Here is a 22,923-nt window from a genome sequence, read left to right on the forward strand (position 1 = left end):
GAACGGCCACTTTGGATGCCAAAGCGCCCAACCCCATGTATGAATATGTGCCCATGTGCATACAGTGTTGTCTCCAAGTAGGCAGGAGCTGGGGAAGGGGAAGAGTGTGTGTTGGAGGAAGAAGCTGGTGCTTTTCTGAAATCTCCTAGGCACAGCAACAATGAAGCCAATAATCCCTTCCCTCCTCACCTACCACATCAAATCAGAAGCTGAAGGTAGTAAGGCAAAGTGGGCTGTCTATGTTGTCTCCCATTAGTTTGTAGAGGGCTGCAGCCCCAGTGGCTTCTTTTATTTTTCTCATGCTTAGTGCTGGGAGGTAAATAATCCTGGGGAAAGTTGGCACCCATAGCACATGCGAAGCTGTCAAACTGGCTCTACTTCTTTCTTTCTTTCTTTCTTTCTTTCTTTCTTTCTTTCTTTCTTTCTTTCTTTCTTTCTTTCTTTCTTTCTTTCTTTCTTTCTTTCTTTCTTTCTTTCTTTCTTTCTTTCTTTCTTTCTTTCTTTCTTTCTTTCTTTCTTTCTTCCTTCCTTCCTTCCTTCCTTCCTTCCTTCCTTCCTTCCTTCCTTCCTTCCTATCTTTCTTTCTGCTGAAAGTGATGCTACAAGACAAAATGACACTGGCACACCTGGCACACCTGGCACACCTGTCCCTACCACCCATTTCTTCCACTGGTTGTTTCCTGCAGCTAACAGTCTTACATTTCCTCCAAAATCCAGGGGCAGAAGCTCCATTAACAATGACATAGTTTATAAAATACTGGATGGATAAGGGTCATGAACATCTGCAGATATAGTGTTATATGCTCTGTATTTCTTTACTGTAGAGGGTGGGACAGGGGATGAAGAAAGCATGCTATTGCCGAAATACCAGCATTCTGTTCATTACCCACCCCTCCTTGATACTGGGTCTGTGTATAACATTGGGATTTTTACCATTACCACAGCAAAGTCACAATTTATCACAGTAACCAGAGTAAAATGGATCTGGCCAGTATTCCTGTCAGTATGAGATCATTACTCAATAGCTCTAAATGATGAATCAGTGTTTCTTAAATCTCAAACAAGAACGAGCAGCTAGTGTTAAGAAATAATTTATCCAAATTAACAATTTCCACGGATTTTCCTGCTTTTGAATTCTTTATGCTCAGGTTAGTTTAATTTGAATTTGGGCTTGAAATGTAGAATAATCACATTCACATTGATAAGTGTCTATGGTACACATATCAGTAGATAACTCACAGTCACAATGGCACACAGTTCCAATGATACTGAACATAGCTCACAGAGTCAAGACACTGGTCTTCAAACCAACTTTAAAATAGCTTCTTCCAAAGGACCTCTGTAATGTGATGTATCCACAGTTCTCACACCATGCAACTTGTAAGTTGAATTCTGGCCATTTCTATAGTAGTCATTTCTGAGGTGTATACAATAAAGAAACCACAGCTTCCCATAGTGTCACAAGCAGTTAATAACTGTTAAAATTTCTTTTATTTGCAGAAACAGAATTTTCAGAGTATAGCTGAGCCTGTTCTTTTATAACATAAAATATTACATTTCAGATATTAAATTTAGAAATAATTGCAGAGAATTCCATTCAAGTCAGGAGAAGAATAACACTTGTAATAGTTTTGCCTCCATTCACTATAGATCATTAAGACAGATCTCAAAAACCACCCTCAGAGGATAATGAAGGTAGCCTTTCAACCCATGAAAGTGAATCTAATGTTAAGAAAAATCCCTTCAACATTAGTGTGGAACACACACAGGTACCCTTTTAACGTTAGTGGATGCAATTCAGGCCTCCAACAAACAAAAGATGTTCATATGTTGCCTATTTCCTATAGTCATGCTGATATACCTCCTGACATTATGCGTCCACACAAGCTGAGGTTTCAGATTTATCGGATAACATAAAGAAAACAAAACTAGGTTTAGAAAAATATTTACTCAATTTTTCTATAAATCAACTGTTATCAATGGAAAGCTGTCTATACATTCTCTTCCTGGCATCCCTTGCCTTCTCAAATTCTTTTAATACAGCATGTGTTCACTTCCAAGGCAAAAAAAAAAAAAAAACACCTTATAAAATGTATTTCTTTTAAAAAACATATTTTAGTGTTTAATTTAAGCAATGTAACATTAAGTAAATAATAGTAAACTATGGTTTAGGATCTCAGATTATAAGAACTTATTCCTTGAAGTCTGGAAGTTGGGCCTCAAAAACGAGTAATGCCCCCCACAGCCACCTAGCACCCCCTGACCTATTTCAGGTCAAGAAAACATTGCAAGAGGTAGTAAGGTTGCCAGATTGGTATAGGTTCATGTTCTGGAATTCCACACTACCTAGGTGTGCATAAACCTGACTAAGGTCAAGATTGCTGTGCACACAGAGATCTCCTCTTACAGTTGCCATCTTCCAAGTGAGGCTCTCTACCTTACCTCCCTCACGGGGATTCTGCTATGGGGAGAGGAAGAGAAGGCAATTGGAAACTGCTGTGAGACACTTGAGGCCTGCTGGGTGACTGTGGGCTGTTCTCAGTTTTCTCAAACCTCTCACATCCCTCACAGGTTGCCTGCTGTGGGGGGATGAAACGAAAAGGTGGTTGTAAACCACTTCGAGACTCCTTTGGGTAGTAAACAGCAGGGTACAAAAATTCCGCTCTTCTTCTTATAGGAGCAACAATGAAAGAAGCATATGGGCACATAACATTTTATCAACAGTAAAAAATGGAGACAGAAGGAGCAGAAGGACACCTGTATAGTGTGACTACTCCATGTGTATTAGGGCAGACATTTCAGTGTCTGTGGCTTAATTCACACAAGAAGGGAAATGACGTTGAATGCTGAACTAGGAAGAATTGTTTTCCATGTAATCTCTCTCTAAGAATAGTCTCCAGTCTGATTTATATATATATAAATCATATATCTGAAGACATGGCTCTGTAAAGCTAATCTATAACCACCATGCCACAATTCCCAAAGGTCAGTCCTCTACCACACTCAATGAACATTCCAAACCATAGGTTCTTGACACCCATATCTCCACACCCATGCCCTCATTTGTCACCATGCCACCACAACCTCCCACACAACACACACATTCAACCCCATGCCCTTACACCTTTTCCTGGTTGCAGACCACTAGGAGTGGTGGGGGATGCGGCCCGGGGCACCGTGCATGTGCGGCAGCCCTGCGCAAATGTATATGTGCGAAGCTGCCGTGCATGCATGTTCGCTCTCCACCCGGCCCCAACCAAATGCTTGGTGGAAGAGCTCCATCTTGTAGGCCCTGTAAAGACCATAGATCTCCATCAGGGTCTGCAGTTCTTCTGGGAGCTCATTCCACCAGGTAGGTGCCAGGACTGAGAGAGCCCTTGCCCTGGTTAAGGCCAGGCGTACCTCCGGGGCTCCAGGACAACCAGCAAGTTCATACCCACAGAGCAGAGCACCCTGCAGGGTGCATAACCCGGTAAGCTGTCCCGCAAGTAGATAGTACCCAAGCCGTGCATAGCCTTAAAGGTCAAAACTAGTACCTTGAACTTGATACTGAAGCAAACTGGCAACCAGTACTGCTGTCTCAGCAGTGGCTAGACATGGGGCCTCCAGGGTGACCTAGTGAGCACCTGTGCATCTGCATTCTGTACCAGTTGCAATTTCTGGGTCAAAGACAAAGATAGACCCACAAAGAGCAAGTTGCAGAATTTTAATCTCAAAGTGACTGTTGCATGGATCACTGTGGCCAAGTGTTCCGAGGACTGGTATGGCACTAGTAGCCGTGCCTGATGTAGATGGAAAACTACCGTCCAGACTTCCTTAGTGACCTGAGCCTCCACTTGAAAGATAAAATACAAATGCCAGCCTCCATTCAAGCTATTTGTAAGCTTGATTCCATGCAAGGTATTTTTGAAACTGGATATTATGTTGTAACCCATTCCTAAGCATTGTTCTAGCTGCAATTGTTGAAACAGATTAACAGATTAAAATGAAACCATCCAACCGTGGTTTGGCTACTGGGTCAAAGCTTCAAACATGCAAATGTCAATGGAAGTCTGGTTTCCTAGGAACTGGAAGGTTAAAAACAATGGAACCAGAAGAAATATGTGTATGGAAATGAGATGCTAGACAAGGGCAGAATCTGCACTTACTTTGTTTATTCCATTGTCAATCCTGTTGAATTCAGATCGCTTTGAACTCGGATCTTCCTCTCCCCTCCCCATTGAAACAGGAAAGTGTTCTGCACATGGTTAGGGTAGTTCAGAAGGGGGGGGGGATGTTCCAATTCTAGTATGTGTGGGTTTTAATAATTTTTAAATGGAACTTCAGGAATGTTTTTTAAAATTCTGGTCCTTTTAATACTACTCAAGGTGCAAGACAATCACATTTTTTTCTTCCGTGTTCTTGTTACATTAACTGAGATCCAACTATTATTTGTGTGAAATGGAAAAAAAACACAATATCACACTTAGGAATATTAAATAAGTTGTGAAAATCCAGTGACGAGATAAACTCAGTGACTTTTAAAAATATATTTGTGGCTTTAACCAAACATTTTGTGACATTTCAATATTCCTTTCTAATTAAAAAGCTTATATTAAAAAGTCAAAATTGCTTTGCCAGGGATCATCCAGATGATCAAAGTATTAAACTAGTTAGAGTTCTAACCATCTGGAAAGTCTTTTCCCTATATCTGCACACAATTTTATTTCTTTATTTCTTTTTACAAAACATGAAAGTTATTGCTCCTGGCATCCAAACATTTAACTGCCTTCAATTTCAGTTTCCTAACAGTATATTTTCATATATATTGATGTAAAAAACCCCCAACAATTTAAGGGTGTTTGATAATAGCTTTTTAATATTGATTGTTTAAAAGTATTTGTGTCAATGAAACTGAAATTGAATTTTTTACGCTGAATCCCAGCAACAAATGTTACTGGTGATTTTCTTCCAGATATCAAACATGTTTCTGACCTTTCCCCTAAATATAAAATCACAGTGCCTTAAATATATCCTCTCATGGCCCCCATTCAGCTCACCACATGGTGGGTATTGCTGTGGGGGTGCTCTGGAAGAGCAAAGGATGGGTTGGTCTCTTCCCACTCGGCTATGCAAAGCAGGAAGCTGACTAGACACCTCGCAAATATTCTTGGGACTATGGAAGCATGGCTTACAATGTGGTGGCCTTAAAAGGTGGGCCAGTTCATGAGGTTGTCCTCCCTTGGCCACTCACTGCTGCCTTTTGCTGCTCCCACCCACCCTTCCCTTGTTTCTGTTGTTGTCTGATCATGTATTCTGCATTTATGTTTGCTTCTCATCATAGCAGGTAGATTTAGTTTGGATCAGATCTTTTGGGGCTGAGCCTGCACTTTTGGGCCAGGCTCTGCTTAGTTTTGGGAGCCATCTTATGATGAGGCTGCACATGTGCATAAGGAGCAGTATCTTTCTGGATGGTGAGACTGCTGCTGCATGTGGTGAGGTGGCTAAGGAGGATCCCAATAGAGGCTGATGCCTGTGGGCTTCTCCTAAGCTTCACCTTCCTAGTGGACTGGCAAGCCTGATGTGTAGGGGGAGCTTGGCAAGCGTGTCTTTTGGACACCACAGGCAGGCCTTCTAGTAGGGTTTCCCCTCCCAGGAGAATATGGTCTGCTGACTGCAGGATGGGAGGGGATCATTTGCTTGCCTCCACTCATTTGTATATATTACAATAAAGCTGTGGTTTCAATTTTCCCCTTTGGGCACTGAGAAATGTCCCTTTCCTTACCTAGCAAATACATAGCTCAAAATGCCACCTGATCATTCATTTTATAATTATTGTCCGATTATGTATTTATCACCAATATAAAATTTTTATTACATTTTCATTTCACATGTATTTAATGTATTTAATGCAAAAGTACACAGCCTAAATTTTCACCTAATAACATTCAAAGTTGGTTAGGTAGAGAGAAGATAACTGGGCTGATTTGAACCTTGGTTTCCACAATCCAGTCTATTACACCATAATTCACTGAACAGTACTGAAAACTTCTAAGTTTTTTAAGATTGCTGAAAGTCAGAACTTGGAAAATGAAATGTAAGGAATGGAAGATCAGGAAGTAGAACTGAGCAGCACTGGGTGAGAACAAAGAATGACGTCTGAGAAATGTAGAGCCTGCCTATTCCTGGGGTTTCAGTGAGAAGCCAAATGGATATGTGAGAGGGTAATGGAACTGATGGCAAAGGTACACAGCAGTATCTCAGACTCTTGATTCTAATATCTTACCTGGAAATTGTATTTCTTCAAAGGACTTGATGATTTTGGCCTGTTGGACACGGATGACTGGGCTAGAATGGGATCATGCATGCTTGCCTCTAGAAAACTCTGCGTTGATTGGATTGCTTGAACAAAGATTTTCTTTCTTTGAACGATACTCTGCATGTAGTGATCATATTTCTCATACAGAATTTATGAATGCACAGCATGTATACCTGCAAATATGTGTAGATGACCGAATGAAAGTATGGAGACTGTAAAAGGACCAGAGAGCAAGATGTCTCTCCCACCCTTCCACTTGTTGATTCTACATCGAATTATTTTCTGAAAAGGGCATTAGAGAATAAGGCTAAAACCCTGAAATGTGAGGTTAAATGTTTTCATGGCAGAAAACAATCGCTACTCAATGAAAACAGTCCCTTCAGTTAAATCCAATGCCTGTTTCAAAATATCCTTGGCATAATGTATTGCAACTTTCCAAGCTCCGTCAAGGGCAGGGCTGGTTTCTTAAAAGTCTGTGAAAAACAAAAAGTACTCCACTGTTCAGAAAAAAGTCAACAGAACTTCTTAGAACTGTATATTTTTTAGAACTGTAAATTATTCCTATTTATATTTACTATAAGGCTGTTTTTGTGCTGGAATGGACAATGCACCCCCACTCAAAATACAAATACAATATTTTCATTAGTGTTGAACTTGATTATGGTTTCTAATAAAGGTTTCTAATAGGTTTCTTTCTACTTTTGGATTCATAATTACTATTCCTGTCCACTGCTAATCCTTTCTCCCTATCGTATTATTCACTTGATTCTCCTTCTTCCATCTAGGATAGTATTTGACCACTTTCCCTGCATTCTGTGATGCCTGAAGTCAGAGAGGGAGACATCTTAGTATACAACAAAGCAGCTAATAGAGTGATATCACTTGTCTATTACATATTTGTATCAATGCACACTTCTTGTTAATTGGGATTTATATAATCTGATGGTGATGATCCTGCTCAGTTCACTTCCCCAATTCAGTCTATCCAGTTTACTTTCCTTTCCTTTTGCCTTTTGGCATGCGTTTCCATCATTACATCACTCGTTCTATCTCTGAATCTCATCCTGTTTCGCTTGATTAATGGACATATTTGGTGAACCTGACCCTTCCACAGACTCTCTTTATATAATTCTATCCAGAATTTTGGGAACTATCGCATTCTCTCCCTTCTGGCTCCTTTCCCCAACATTCAAACATACCATCAATTCTCTTATTTTCAAAAGGCCATTACTACCTAGCTCAGATTTTCTTACTATACTTTGCCAAGTTTTAGTATATGTGTTGCCAAAGCATTTGTAAAGGAGTTTCCACCTTGACACATCAGTTTTGTTTATCTTACTGTGACTCAGTAGCCCATATTTACAGTTTTATGTATGTAATACTGGAGAAATATTGTTTTATTTGCATTTATATTCTACTGTTTTAATTGTGCCTTTTAATGGCCTTTGGCTACATACAATAATTTTTATCATATCATACTACCCTTTGCCTCTAAACTCCTAGACTGTGCTGCTAACTCTTGCTATCTTGGTGGTAACTCCCAACTTGTTTCTCAAAACCTTACAAACTGCCCCCCCCCACCCATTTACTCCATTGATACTGCCTTATAGGGGTATGTATTCAGTTCAACCTGAACTGAAAACATATCCCCAAAACACTTTATTGGTATTTTTCCAGCATATTTTGGCATCCCAATGTATCTGGGTTTTCTTGGGAAAAGCAAAAGAAATTTCCCCCCAAATCATGAATATATTTGGGAATTACCAGTATATCTGAAAACAGCACAGAGGCAGGAGCAGATTGCTCATGCCTCTCAGCTGTTTGGCAGGCTTCTAATGCAGTCACAAATTTAAAGGGATTGCATAAAACAATCTGAGGATCAGCTGTGCTGGGGAAACAAGCTGTTCCTGCCAACATGGCTTGAGGACAGCTTTTTTGAAGGCCTGTTTAAACTGGGCTGCAGTAGAAGCTATCCCAGCCAGGATCTGTATGCTGTAAAGAGTGACATCCCAGCAGCACACTGATCCTGGGACTGGTTTATCTTGCATCATGGTTAAATGATGCTGTAAGGGAAGCCAAGACAGTCCTAGGCTCACACTAGCTTTTAAAATAATAATATTAATAATAATAATTTTAATGCGCTCATTCCTGATCAGCTCAGTGTGGATATGCATTCCTAAACATCTTATAAGATGCTCTTGAAGCTTCATCACAGGTTTTCCACCAAACCTGCTCCAGCCATCTCATTTCCTGTTTCCGTTCACAGAGTTCCAATATATACCATGGAGCTGGTTTAGGATGGGAGCAGAAAAGGCATCAGGGAGTGATCTTGTCAATGTCCTTGGAGAGATGGCTATGTCAGTCTTCCACCAGCACATCAACTGAGTCACCAGGGGGGATACTGGATCATGCAGAGTATTCTGGAAACGAATGGGATCCATAAGACTCCTTGGGTGAGTGTATATCTGCTCTCTTCCTATACAGGGAGGGAGTGGTATATAGATCAGAGTCTTAACCGCAAAATGGTCTGACCATGACACTCTAGACCAGGGGTAGTCAAACTGCGGCCCTCCAGATGTCCATGGACTACAATTCCCAGGAGCCCCCTGCCAGCATTCGCTGGCAGGGGGCTCCTGGGAATTGTAGTCCATGGACATCTGGAGGGCCGCAGTTTGACTACCCCTGCTCTAGACAATTGCACCAAACCAATATGTATCCCTATCCTGAACATCAAATCCAGAGTGTGGCTCGCTTGGTGCATGGGACCACTAACAAATTGGGAGAGTTCCAGAGGCCCAAATTGTGCATGAAGTTGGTCTTTGCATGTATGCTGAAGTCCACCATTATCAGCCAGGGGAATTGCAAAGTCCACCCAGCCACCAGCTCCAAGAAATTCAACCAGAAATGAGCCAGAAGGGAGAAATTCAGCAGGGCATCTACCTAATTCTGTAACCTATTTTACTTTATGTGCTGAGCTGGGCCTCCATAACATTGAATCTCATGCTTGGACTTTATCCATTAAACTAGGGGCAAAGCCCGTTGTATCCAAGAATACAACGGGCGCTAGAGCTTGGCAGTGGGAAGAGGAAGGGGAGGAGTTATCCAGTCTATAAGGGCATGAATGTGTGTGTTGTGTGGGAGGTTGTGGTGGCATGGTGGCAAATGAGGGTATGGGTGTGGAGATATGGGTGTCAAGAATCTATGGTGTGGAATGATCGTTGAGTGTGGGAGAGGACTGACCTTTGGGAATTTTGGCATAGTGGTTACAGATGAGCTTTCCAGAGCCATGTCCTCAGATATGTGAAGGGAAAATCAGACTGGAGACTCTTCTTAGGGGAAGATTACATGGCAACCAATTCCTCCCAGTTCTGCGCCATTTCCCTTCTTGTGTGAATTAGGCCACAGACACTGAATTCTCCCCCTGCCCTAATACACATGGGGTAGTCACAGTACACAGGTGTCCACCCTTTTCCTTCTTTTCCATTTTTTCACTGTTGATAAAATGTTATGTGCCCACATGCTTCTTTCATGGTTACTCCTTAGAAGAACGGATTTTTGTACCCTATTGCTTACTACCCAAAGGAGTCTCAAAGCGGTTTACAAACACCTTTTCCATTCGTCTCTCCACAATAGTCAACCTGTGAGGTATGCAGGGTTGTGAGAGATCTGAGAGAACTGGGAATGGGACGCAGTGACCCAGCAGGCCACAGGTGTCTCAAAGCATTTTCCAATCGTCTTCCCTTTCTCTCCCCATAGCAGACTCCCCATGAGGGAGGTGGGGTAGCGAGCCTCACGGGGAAGCTTGCAACCCTAAGAGGAAGACTCTCTGTACACAGCAGTCTAGACCTTAGTAAGGTTTTTATACTGTTTTTTTATTTGCCAGGTCAAGGTTATTTTCCAGGCCAACAAGTCAATTCAGTTACCATGTGTCTCCAGACATTTACTTGTTCTCTATTTACAGTTTGAGGCCGTAAATATTTATTTAGATCTTCCTGCATTTTCCAGACTCAAAGGACTGATGCTGGTCTGCCTGTCTGCCCCCCAGAATACAAACAGTTGCTGGTAAGGGCTGACCATAAGCCATAGGCCAGGAGGGACATCCCTGCACCACTCCCTACCAACTGCAGGTAAAAATGGCTCCTTTGAAGGCTGGACTCTGAGGCATTGTACAATTTTGATGTCTCACCTCCAAACCTCCAGGAATATTTCCAACCCAGGGGTAGCCAACCTCCAGGTGGGGCCTGGAGAGCTCCTGGAATTACAGCTCACCTGCAGAGTATAAAGATAATCTCCCCAGGCAGAAAGGGCTACTTTGTAGAGGGTTGTGGTAGAGTAGAAACATTTAAGGCGTCCCACACAGGTTGTTGTTGAATCGAAAGAATTGAGGCCTACTGTACAGGGTTGTTGTGCAGATGAAACAGGAGACAAATGAGCGAGTTTCTTCTGCAGAATAACGCTGTGCAGTGGCCTCAAATCTGCAGAGAGTTGCAAAGAAGAAAGACACATGGCTTGGCTGTGTCTAACCTCCGGCCAGGGCAGTATTTTAATTGAGAAGGGGCTTTTCTGTGGCCTCCCTGTCAGCCAACTGTTTAGCAGAAGGGGAAAGTCCCCCCCCCTCAAAAGGAAGGCCCTCAGGCTCCCCTGCGTTGCTCTTGGAAGGAAAATGCCTCCCTCCACTGACTCAGGGCCTGTTGCTCCTTCGCAGCAGGCCTGAAGGGGGGGAGGGGGAGCACTCAGCAGCCTCCTGCCAGCTCTGTCAGAGTTCTGAGGCAAAGTTACAGCTGGACTTGACAGGACAGCCTTGGGGCAGAAAAGGCTGGCGCAGCCTGTGTTCTAATCCCCCTTGGCAACCCTGCTGACCTCCTCTCCCTGGGGTGGTCAGGAGCAGACTGGCAGCCAGACTGGGCTGGGTGAATGGAATTTTGGTCTGCCGTGGTGAGGGGCCAATGCAAAGGCGCTCCCCATTGGCCACTTGTTCCTTGAGTGGCACTTGAAGGGGCGAATCAGGAGCCGCTTTACGGCTCCTGATTGGCCCCTCTGAGTTTTTATCACAGACAGAGCTCGCCCTAACTCCTCTCCAATAGCCCTTAGGGCTTTATTTAACCGCAGGAGCAGTTAAAGATATTGGCTCCATCTATTTTTTAGTCCTCCTTTAAATAGCCTTCTTGCACTTCTACCATCTGACCATTATACTTTGAGATGCTCTAAGGCCATAGCCTCTAAAATAAAATGTATAGGTATTGACCTTGATTCCTTAGACATCTCTGGAGAGGACCTTATATTCCAAACCATCCAAAAAAGAATCTGGGATATTGACCTCCAGGTAATTTATGCTGGTGCAGGGGGGTCGTGTTCTCCATGATCTCTTGATCTGTCCTATATCCCAAATTCTGTGGCACATTACTTCTATTTATTTATTTGTTTGTTTGTTTATTTATTTAGATTTTTATACCGCCCTTCCCTACGACTCTGGGCGATTTACAGAAAACCTTTTGGAGCATTTACATGAACGTTATCAGTATTAATATAGCAATATCTTTAAACGTCCCGCGCCGCTGTGGGCGCCGCGGACTAAATAAAATGCTAAGGGCTGGTGGGGAGGAGTTAGGGCAGGCTCTGTCCAGGCTAAAAACTCAGAGGAGCGAATCAGGAGCCGCTTCGCCAACTTGGCCCGTCTCCCGGACGCCTCACTGTAGACTCTCCAGTCCTCCCGAGCCGCCATCCTTGCCGGATGGCTGCCGGGGAGGACGCTCGCCCCACAAAGCTGGCCTTCGGGGAACATCCGTTCCCTCCGCCCAGCCCTTACCCGGACACCACCGCTAAAACCCCCCCCAAGGCCAATGCCGCCCGCCTCCTTTGCACCCCCACCCCAACCAACGTCCCCGCCTGCCCCACGCCACGCCCTTTCCACCCCGCCAACGGACGCCCGTCCCTGGCCCTCCCCTCCACACCCGCCACTTACGGATCGCCGCTGCCACCAGACCCGACCTCTCCCTCACTTTCCAGGACGCCACAGAGCTGAGCCACCGCCGGAAGCCTCGCTGCGGAGCCTACTCCGCCGAGCTGCCGCTACGCCAGCCCCGTGCCTGGCCCGCCGACACTGGGCCTGCCGAAGCTGAGCCGTACAGCCTGTCCTGCGGTGCCTGGCCCGTCGAGCCTGTGCCGCCGCTGCTGGCCCGCCACCGCTGGGCTGCACCACCCGGCCTGCAGTGGCTGGCCCACTGTCGCGTGCCGCCGAACACCTCAGACGTCCACTCTCTGCTGCCCCGCCGCCCCTGAGCCGCACCGCCTGCCCCACCGATGCTGCCCTGCTGACGCTGCCCCGCCGACGTGGGGCCGAGCTGCCTGGCCTGGTAGGTTCGACCTCCTGGTAGGTTCGACCTCTCAGTCTGGCAGGGGGGGGGACCTGTAGATCTTAAGGGTCAGTCAGCCTCAAGCAAATGCCTGGTGGAAGAGCTCCATTTTGCAGGCCCTGCAACTTAATTTTCCTATCTAATAATAACGCCGTCTCACTGAGCGTTTATGTTAACTTGAATAAATGTATTCCCTTCTGCAGTGGTTGAAGGCAGGTATAGGAGAACTCCCCCTAAAGAAAGAACTTGCAGTGTTGTATAGAACCAAATTCTTGCCATATTATTTTGTATCCTCTGGCACAGCTGGTCCAGAGCTATGAGCTGGGCTGTCACCAATATGTGAATGACACCCAGCTCCTCATGAATGGCCACAGGGACTACCCCCTACAGATACATCAGCCAGATGTTTTGAATTCATTGCTGGATGGTTAGCGCACAGTCGCCTGTAACTCAAGCCCTCCAAGATGGAGTCATTTGGCTGGGCAGAAAGGTGACAGAACAGGAAGTGTGCTTATGCACCTGGGATGGGGTACAGCTTAAAATCTTGCCCTCTGCAAGGAATTTGGGTGTGATCCTGTTTGCCTCTCTATCTATGGAGGCCCAGGTCATGGGAGTAGCCCACACAGCATTTTACCAACTGCCCCATGCGAGACTACTAGTGCCCTACCTGCCCCAGGACTGCTTGGCTATTGTTATCCATGCACCACTCACCTCTAAATTGGACATCTGTAACTTACTCTACGCTGGCCTACTATTGTTCTTGATCTGGAAACTCCAGCCAGTACAGAATGCGGCTGCTAGGGTCCACACAAAAACATCTTGGAGGACCCATATCCAGCCTATGCTAAAGCAGTTCAAGGTTTTGATTTTGACCTTTAAAGCCATTCATGGCTTGGGCCATGCCTATCTAAGGGATTGCTTGTCTTCTTATGCCCCCAGCACAGCACTCCACTCTGTGGGCGCTAAACTGTTGGAGGTCCCTGACTCTAAGGAAGCATGCTGGCCTTGACTAGGGCCAGGGCCTTTTAGTACTAGCCCTGACCTGGTGGAATGACCTCCCGGGAGTATTGAGGACACTGACAGAGCTGTTATATTTCTGCACAGCCTGCAAAACAGAGCTCTTTTATCAGGTCTTTGGTGCTAAGAACAACATGGCCTCTCCTCAGGCTAAGTACTCCATCTAACCCCCACCTCTAGGGAGGCCTGCTCAGGGGATAAGGGAATTTGGCCACCGATCTTGTGGTTTGTAAAGCATTTTTATGGCCTTAGGGCTAATGGGTTTTATATAGGGGCTTTTATAGGAGGCTTATGTTTATAAGCCACCACAAGTCTTTGGAAAGCTGTGGGATATAAGCTCCATAAATAATAATAATAATAATAATAACAACAACAACAACAACAACAACAACAACAACAATATTGTGTTCAGATCATGGGAGGTGATAGTACCGCTTTATTCTGTTCTGGTTCGGTTTCAGTTGGGAGTATTGTGTTCAGTTTTGGGCATCACAGTTGAAGAAGGGTGCAGACAAACTGGAGTGTGTCCAAAGGAGGACAACAAAGAGGGTGAGGGGTTTGGAGATCAAGACGTATGAGAAAAGGTTGGGGGAGCTTGGTCTGTTTAGCCTGGAGATGAGACAACTGAGAGGGGATCTGATAATCATCTTCAAGTATTTAAAAGGCAGCCATACAGAGGATGGAGCAGAGTTGTTCTCTCTTGCTCTGGAGGGATGGACTAGAATCAATGGGATGAAACTAATTAAAAAGACATTCTGTCTAAACATCCAGAAAAAGTTCCTGACAGTCAGAGCTGTTTCTCAGTGGAACAGAATCCCTCAGGAGGTGGTGGGTTCCCCATCTTTGAAAATTTTTAAATAGAGGCTGGATAGCCATCTGACGGAGAGGTCGATTCTGTGAAAATTCAAGAGGGTGGCAGGTTACAGTGTATGAGCAATAGGGTTGTGGGTGTCCTGCATTGTGAGTGGGGTTGGACTGGATGACCCAGGAGGTCCCTTCAAACTCTATTATTCTATGATTCTAACAGCAACAACTGGAGGAACCTCTGGGGCTCTAGAGTAACCCTGGGGTTACCAGTAAACCTGTCTAAGAATGGCCTCTCATAATTAAGTTTCAGGATGTCTGTTCTTTGTTTGTGATTCCAGCAAACTGAGATTTTGATACCTCTTTCCAGAATTCTGGTCTAATGTTAACACATATTTTCCCATTGGAAAAAAAAGTGAACTGTTTTGGTTAAAAGAGTGGGATCTACCAAGTTTCTCATCTTCCACTTGACTCTTATGGATCAAAGGTTCAAACCTATTTTTAGGGGAACTGGAAAAAACTAGGAAAAATCATGTAATCTACTTTGTTTTGGTTTCATGTTAAAATCATCATCAAAAAGGCAGATCCACTTTTTACTAATTCCATTAGTCACTGATTTAAATGAATTAGATATATTAAATATACAGACAGTGCATCCTAAACTAGAACAAAGCAGCTTAAATTCAAATAGTGATTAAAACAACTTAAAAGCTTTAAGAAGGTTAAAATAAACTTTAAAAAATCCAACAACAAAACACACGAGAGAGCAATAGAAAAGGGGGAAAAAACTCTTTAAAATTAGAAACCAAAATACTATTTTGCTATAACTTTCTGAAAAAGAACCACAGCACTTAGTAACCATGTATATAAATACATACAACTTGCTTGGTTCTCCCTACTTAGAACAATATACAACAGAACATAAATAACAAGGAACAGAATTGTACTATCCTCTTGCCCACCCAAAACCCAACAGAAGCCAATATATCTTTCGCCTCACACCAGGGAAGTAAAATAGAAAAGAAGCAGTTTCCAGACAGCAAGCTATCCAGACTCCTAACTACACAGAACAGATATGTAGCCGCACCAACAACAGCATTAATCAGTTGAGAGTACACATAAAATTATTTAAAACTAAGACTAATAACAACTAAAATTACAAACAGCAATGGAGCACAACCTCTAAACCCCATTAAAAGGGAATGAAAGCAGCATCTGTCTTAATTAACAGCACAAAGAACTGGCAGGTTTCACTGTGGGTCTTCCTAAAATAAAACAGTGGCACTGGATCAGAAATATATGTAATATAAACAGGATCAATTCTTGATATAAACATTCTGGAATGTTGCTAAGAAGGTTTCATGTAATTTTGCTCACTTTGCCTCCAGTGCCTTCTTATAGCAAAAAGAATTTTGCATGATCATCACAAAATAGTACTTTGCTTTAAAAACATGTGTTTCAAACCTACTAATGATGCAGGTTCATAAAGTTGCACTTTAAAATAAAATTCAATTTCAACAGCTCTAAAAGTGGAGAGGTATCCCTTAAGCCTGGCATGTGAATTAGAATTAGAATTAGCACCAGTGTTGAAAATATTCATGTTAGAGTGATTTATTGCAATTAAGCTTCCACTAAGCTACTTGGAAATGTACAGGATAGTGCCAAAATTGATTTAATACCAAAAGAAAATTGACAGTTTATTATTTTGAAGTGGAATGATATAATCTGTGATTAGCATCCACTATCAGAATGCCAGTTTTTTAAAGCTGTTAAGTGTGTTTAATATAGCAGCCGAACCATGGTTTAAAGAAAAAACTAAATGACTTGAAATAAATTCAGTGAAATCCATTAATCACAAGCACAATTCACATGGGCAGGTGGAAGAGGAAAATTTCCCCCCTACAAGAGTTTTGTGTCCTGCAAATCAGAATTATATAGAGAGAGTGCTTTTTTCCTAAAGTATAGATTCTTGTTTCACCTCTTCAAGAGGTGCATACCTAACAGGTTATTGATTTGGATCTTGAAGGACACTGTGTTTATTATGTAGGAAACTACTGCCAACCACAAGTGTGAGAAATTAATGATAGCTTTGTAAGTGTCCATGCTGTGGTACAGAAGCAGTAGGGTGCCTGTCAATCTATATGATAATATAACTCCAAACTTCATAAAATCAGTGACAGGAAAACACATTGATTTTTTGAACAAAAGAGGATTTTTCAAACAAAAAAACATGAAGTTTACTAACAATTATACCTTTGCTTGTATAACAATCATTCAAACTGCATATATATACGTTATAGCCACAAATATATAGAACAAGAAATAATCATTTTCCTAACATCTTATTTTACCAAAAGACTATCTGCTGTTCTTCCATGAGTAATATTTAATAATGATTTTTAGAATATCTGACACATTTCCTCAAACCTTGCCATCTATCCAATTACCATGTGTGGTATGGTATTGTACACACACTGTGGCCTGAGACATATGTATGTCCCCAATGCTGAAATGTACTTTAGTCACCTTATATCTCTAGGAAAGCAGTAGTCAGAGCTGGTATCTGGGCAAACTATTAAATACATTTAATAATGCATTTTAAAAACCACATGCATATACAAAAGACTTTAATATAAAACTCAATAATGCAAAGAGTACTATTCTGAAAAGATACAGCACAAAATAACTCACAATTCAATTTAAAACAAAATTGAAATGGCATCAAAATATTAAAGGAAATAGTTCAACATCTATTTCATGATATAGTACAAGAACCAAAGAAACTCCATTTTGAGTTTCTTGTTGAAGTTGAGAAATAATAGGTTAATAGGAAAATCTCACTTCTTGCTTTTCTGTAGAATAGCACAGGAAAATATCATTGTATGGTATGTAAGATAATGAGTTCTATACTAAGCACTAGGCAACATTGGAAAGATTACCTCATGGTCAAAGAAAACATCCCATCTTTTCTTGTCAATTAGATTGGTACCAGGCATGGTCAAAAATTGATAGAAACCAGACAATAGTGATAGAAGTTCAGTTAATTAGTTAACATAATTGAAATGGCTAAAGAAATAAGCCATTAATGGAGGGATGAAGTGAAAGATAGATGAAGAGTTCATGATTAGCAATGTATGGGATAGAGAGGTATGTTATGTTATACAAAGGAATGGACATCTGTGCATGTCCAAAAGTTGTTTGTGCATGATTATAAAAATCTTGTAGGGTTTTGATGTTTGGGTTCCTCTTAGTCTGAACAAAGTTTTTCCTGCTCATTTCAGAAGCCTCACTGGTTGTGTTTCAAATTGGGATAGATAGCAGTCCATATGGCTAACAAATTGTCACCCCAGATGGGACTCAGCCTACTCACCCAGAGAGAGTGATGAAGCAGACCAATGACATGCCTTTCTTAGTCAACAACTGTTGTTGTTTGGGTCCCTGATAGACATCCCAGTGCCTGTGACTTCACTGTTACTTTGATTGATGAGACATGACTTCTTGGAGGCTTTGGAAGAGGAGCTTTGGGATTGACAGCGCATTGGAGAACATGTAAGAGACTTGTGTTGCCCCTTAGTTGCAGATTTAGGCTAGGAATAAGCCCATGAGTGAATTGGAGATAAGTCTACATGGAAGAAGCAGTTGCATATTTCAGAGCCCAAAATAGGAAAAATACAGAGTAAATCTGGACAGCCTTTGAGCCCTCACCAATGTCTAGTAAAGATGTAGGGATTGGTTACTGTCATTGGACTATTCTGTCTCCAGATTGATTCATTATTGTACATTAGGCCATTTTATTTACTTGGTAATGGTCCTTGGCCAGCCAAGGGAACTTATGAGTTGAGTATAGCATGGGATTTTATAGTTTTTGTAAAAGAGAAGGAGTTTTTGTTTCATGCTATTATTCATCCTGATTTCTTGCAAGATGGTGATACATGTACTGTGCAAATACTTAAGTAAAATGTAAAAACTACACCTAATCCAAAGCTGCCGGTTTAGACAGTATTAGACAGTTGATGAGGCAGTTCTGGTAGATTGTTAAAGATCTGTTGCACTCACAATTATGTGCCAATGTGGATTATAACATGAGTGTGTCAGGACCTATGACTGGAGAAAACATATGCCCTATTCCATCTGCCCCATCATCTGCTCCACCACCATAAGCAGGCAAGAGTAAAATAGGGGAGATGGGTGATTTTCCTGTAGAACATATATTAGAAATCTTAGGAAATTCCCCAAGCCCTTGCAACCATGGAGTCTTCTCTGATGGTAAATTGGAGAATTCCTACTGTCTTCTCCAAATGAGCATATGGAACCTAAGTAACCAAGCTGATTGAATGCTGACTCCTGGGCCAATGTTCACATCAGGCTTTCAGCCATGACATTTAGTGATGCCACTCTGAGAAGCTTGGGATGTGAGGGGATGAATCAGTTAATTGCATGTTCCCTTCATCACTTACTTTATTGGAAATAATGCACCCCCACTCTTCAGCTAGACCCTAATCAGGTCCATACGCTCTTTCAGAGAATTTTCTCCATTCCATAAGTCAGCTTGGGCTGATTGTCAAACATTGTTAGACACCCTATTCAGTACAGAAGAAAAGGCCATTGTCTTAGAAAAGACTAAGGTAGAGTCTGCACTTACTTTGTTTATTCCATTGGCAATCCTGTTGAATTCAGATCGCTTTGAACTCGGGTCTTCCTCTCCCCCCCCCCTCCCCATTGAAACAAGAAAGTGTTCTGCATGTGGTTATGGTAGTTCAGAAGGGGGAGGGGAGCCAAGCCTCTTTCTTTCTTTTCTTGAAGGGTGGGGGGAGAGAAGCCAAACAGGGAGAGTCTTTCTTTTCTTGGAGGGGGGGGGAGATGATAGGCAGAGAAGAGAGAAAAAATCCAGGACCGACAGAAGTTGAGAGAAATTAGGGGCTTCTCCTTTAAGGCAAGTTTGTCACATGACCACCTGTGGCCAATCACGGGTCCTCTACCACGGAGGAGAGCCCAAATTCAAAACAGCCTTTAAATATTGAGGCTTAAAAGCACTCTAAGATATCGCACAATAAAGTTAGGGTCACTCCAGATAAATCCTTCTTGCTGCAGAAGGAAATTTTAAATCGGCCCAAATCCAAATGGAAATCGCATTCTGTGTAGAGGGCAGGGGCTGAATCGATCTGGGGTTGGAATAAAAGCTCCATGCAGTTTACACCTAGGCCATCAATAAAGAAGGATCATGTAGTCTGTAAGCTAAGTATGAGCAGGCAGTATGATGTGGTGCTAAAAATGGTGAATGCATTTTTGGGCTGCATCAACAGTGACACCTCATTAAAATTTCAAGATGTCACAGTACCATTTTAAACATCATTGATCACACCATACTTAGAGTACTGTGCACAGTTCTGAAGGCCTCATTTAAAAAAGGATGTGGACAAAATTTAAAAGGGTGCTGAGGAGACCGATGAGGATGACCCAGGGCTTGGGGCCAAGCCCTATGAGGAAAGGAAAAGGGACTTGGGAGCGTTCAGATTGAGAGAGTACAAGATCGCTTTCTTCGGCCCATTATGCACGGAGGGGAAGGTCCACATTCGGGGTGGAATGGTGTCACCTAAAATCACTGATAATGCACGGTGCTGGCTGCAACTGGCTGCAGATTCTGTGCAGGCCACCGAAAAAGCCACGTTAGCAAAACACGGAAAAAAGCAGAGCTTCTGGGCAACCAGGGCGCAACCAGAAGTGGCGCCAGAGTTGCCACGTGCATAAATGGTTACTCTGGGTTTTGGCCACCGTTGCGTCCCATCCTGTGCGTAAGCGGTTTGCTTCGCTTCTTCTCCCTCGGGTTTTCCATGTGACCCAAAATCGCTGTTTCGGCGGCTGTGCATAATCGGCCTTTAAGTATTTGAAAGGTTGTTGCTTGCAGGTGGGAAGGGAATAGTTCCTGTTGGCAGCAGAAGATAGGACCCACAGTAATGGCTTTAAACTATGCGTAGATCGATACCGGCTAGATATCAGGAAAAAAAATTCACTGGTGGTCTTTGAACAGCAGCTGCTTTAGGCTGATCCTACATTGAGCAGGGGGTTGAACTAAATGACCTGTATGGCCCCTTCCAACTGTATGATTCCATGATTACCGAAGGCCCCATTCAGATATTGTATTTCCCCCTACTGACACAGTGGCAGCACACTAATGCAGTTGAGCTACTATCTATGAATGAATATCAGACAGCTCTTGTGAAAGAAATAAAGCAGGCAGTCCCTAAGCCAACAAATCTGAGTAAACTATATGATGCTCATAAGGAAATGGATGAGGATCCCTCAAAATTCTTGAGAAGTTGAATAAAGGCTTTTAGGACTTACAGTGATATAGATCCTGAATCAGAGGCAAATGCATAAATATTGAAAGTGATTAGGCACTCATACAATGATAAAAGGTGAAAGTTGCAAAAGACAGAAGCAGCTGCAAGAAAGCATTTGAGTGAATTGGTAGGAATAGCTTTCAAAGTATATGTGAACAGAGATATGGAGAAACAGGAAGATAAAAGAGAAGAGAATGAAGTGGCAGACTGCTTTTATTGCAGCAGTCTTGAAACCACAAAGTAATAAAGACAGAAGAAGGGCTTTCCCCTCTCTTACTGGATAGACTAGTGGTGAACAGGTTCCTCTTACTAAGGATGTGTGCAATTTTGGTCATTAAAAAGGCTATTGGAAAAGGGAATACCCCAAGCTGGAAGAAAGAAGGGGAGCTGAAGGATCAAGAAGGGTGTAGATGTTAGAAGGAATAAGAGAAAGCAACTAATGAGGTTGCCAGGAGTGAATGGGCTGGCAGGTCTGGATTAAATATTCTTTAATGAGGCCTTGTAAAATTACTTTAGGGGTAGGCAAGAAGTTGACTGGTTGGTAGATTTAGGAGCTACTTACTCTGCTGTTTCTCTTATGCCTCACAGGTATGGCAAACCAAAGTACAAAACCATAATGAGAATTATATATATATATATAAACTTGTATTTTCACTTGCTCTTTGGAATTCAGGCTTTTGAGACTTGGGTTCTCCTTTGTTCAAACAAAGTTTTCCTGCTCTCTTCAGAAGCCTCATTGGTTGAGATTTTGATTAGGACAAACATGACAGTCAACAGCTCATTTGACTAACAAAAACACTAAGTTGTTTGCAGTTTAATAAAGAATAGGACTATCAGTAAATATTAGACAATGCTGGAAAAAAAGGCAGTTAGTATATTGAATTAAATAATGTTTTTTGTTTTGTCTTTATATACCAAACCTTTAGTGGGTTAGATGTCTGACCATTTAAAATATGAAATGTCTAGATTTTAAGGAAATCTTACAGATGAAATAAAATCGCAAATCCCTTTCCAACATTTGAGTCCTGAAGGTTGCCCATCATAGTTGATTTTCCTGTTATTTTCATCACATTTATATTTCATTAGGAAAAAGGAAAATAAAATCTTTTATGTATTTCATATTGCAAATCACTGGCAGAGGTACATTCAGAAATTTACTGGAGAAACAGTCCTACCGTTTTCTTCATCTGATTTATTTTCATTGTCAGAATCAGTCAAGGTCAGGGCAGAATTTTCACGGCTTGACAGACCAGAACTGCGTCTGGATTTAATCCCTCTACCCCACAGTCGTATGGCATGCTCTGGAGACATTCCTCCTTCTGTATCCGAGTCAGCATCAGACCCAGTGCTGAGGGAATAACCTTGATGAAGTATTCCTATATCTGAGCAGTAACCACTTCGATGGGGAGAGGGCTCACAGATTCCTAGTTCAGCAAGGGTGAAGTTTGTTCCTAGGAAAACAGCAGAAGAAAAAGAACAATTACAATCTAGAAGAAAGATTTTTTAAAAAATGTAAATGTATTTGAAAAGAAAGTGACAGACCTTTTTACCTTCCCATTCATGCAGAACCAAAACATGTACTGAACTAGGTTGTGTAGATATTGTCAAGGTGGTTCAGATGGAACAATATAGCAAAGATGCATGACATAAAGGTTCAGTAACAATGTATACCTGTCTAGATTGGGTTTCACTTTCACTATCATGATTTCTTCTCTTTGTGGAATTCTTCACTTTGTGGAAATTTTAAAAAAATAATGGGACCTGGGATGTTGGTAAGATGATGGAGACCTATGATGAATGTCTAAAGTCTTGTGCATACTACATTAGTCCTTGATTGCGAAAAAAATCAACTGCAGAAAACACAATAACTCAAATGTGCACAAAAATATTATTCATGATATGCAGATATTTATTTACTTAGATAAAGAGGAAAATGTAATTGAAGAACCAATAGGAAATATCTTGACAAGAGGTCAGTTATAAATGAAATAGTATTAGAAGCATTAGAAGTAAATAGGTAAAAATGGTCATTCAAAGCCGCCTGGATAATATATTTATGCCACCTGGATAGTATTTAATATGCCACCTAGATAATATATTTATTGTAAAG

General features: G+C 42.1%; 1 protein-coding gene across 11 annotated transcripts in view; it reads right to left on the minus strand.

Moving 5' to 3' along the window:
- Positions 1–22,923, minus strand: part of TENM2 (teneurin transmembrane protein 2) — a 1,331,635-nt gene that overhangs the window by 1,011,481 nt on the left and 297,231 nt on the right. For 10 of the 11 annotated variants that reach the window (XM_077327160.1, XM_077327168.1, XM_077327162.1 and 7 more), the window contains exon 3: positions 21,989–22,264. The exons of the other annotated variant lie outside the window; for it this stretch is intronic. In XM_077327160.1, the coding sequence (XP_077183275.1) occupies positions 21,989–22,264 (276 nt within the window). The remainder of the gene's footprint in view (positions 1–21,988; positions 22,265–22,923) is intronic. 11 annotated transcript variants of the gene reach the window in all.

This window comes from Paroedura picta, chromosome 3 (genome assembly GCF_049243985.1).
Source record: "Paroedura picta isolate Pp20150507F chromosome 3, Ppicta_v3.0, whole genome shotgun sequence".
NCBI classification, from domain to species: Eukaryota; Metazoa; Chordata; class Lepidosauria; order Squamata; family Gekkonidae; genus Paroedura; species Paroedura picta.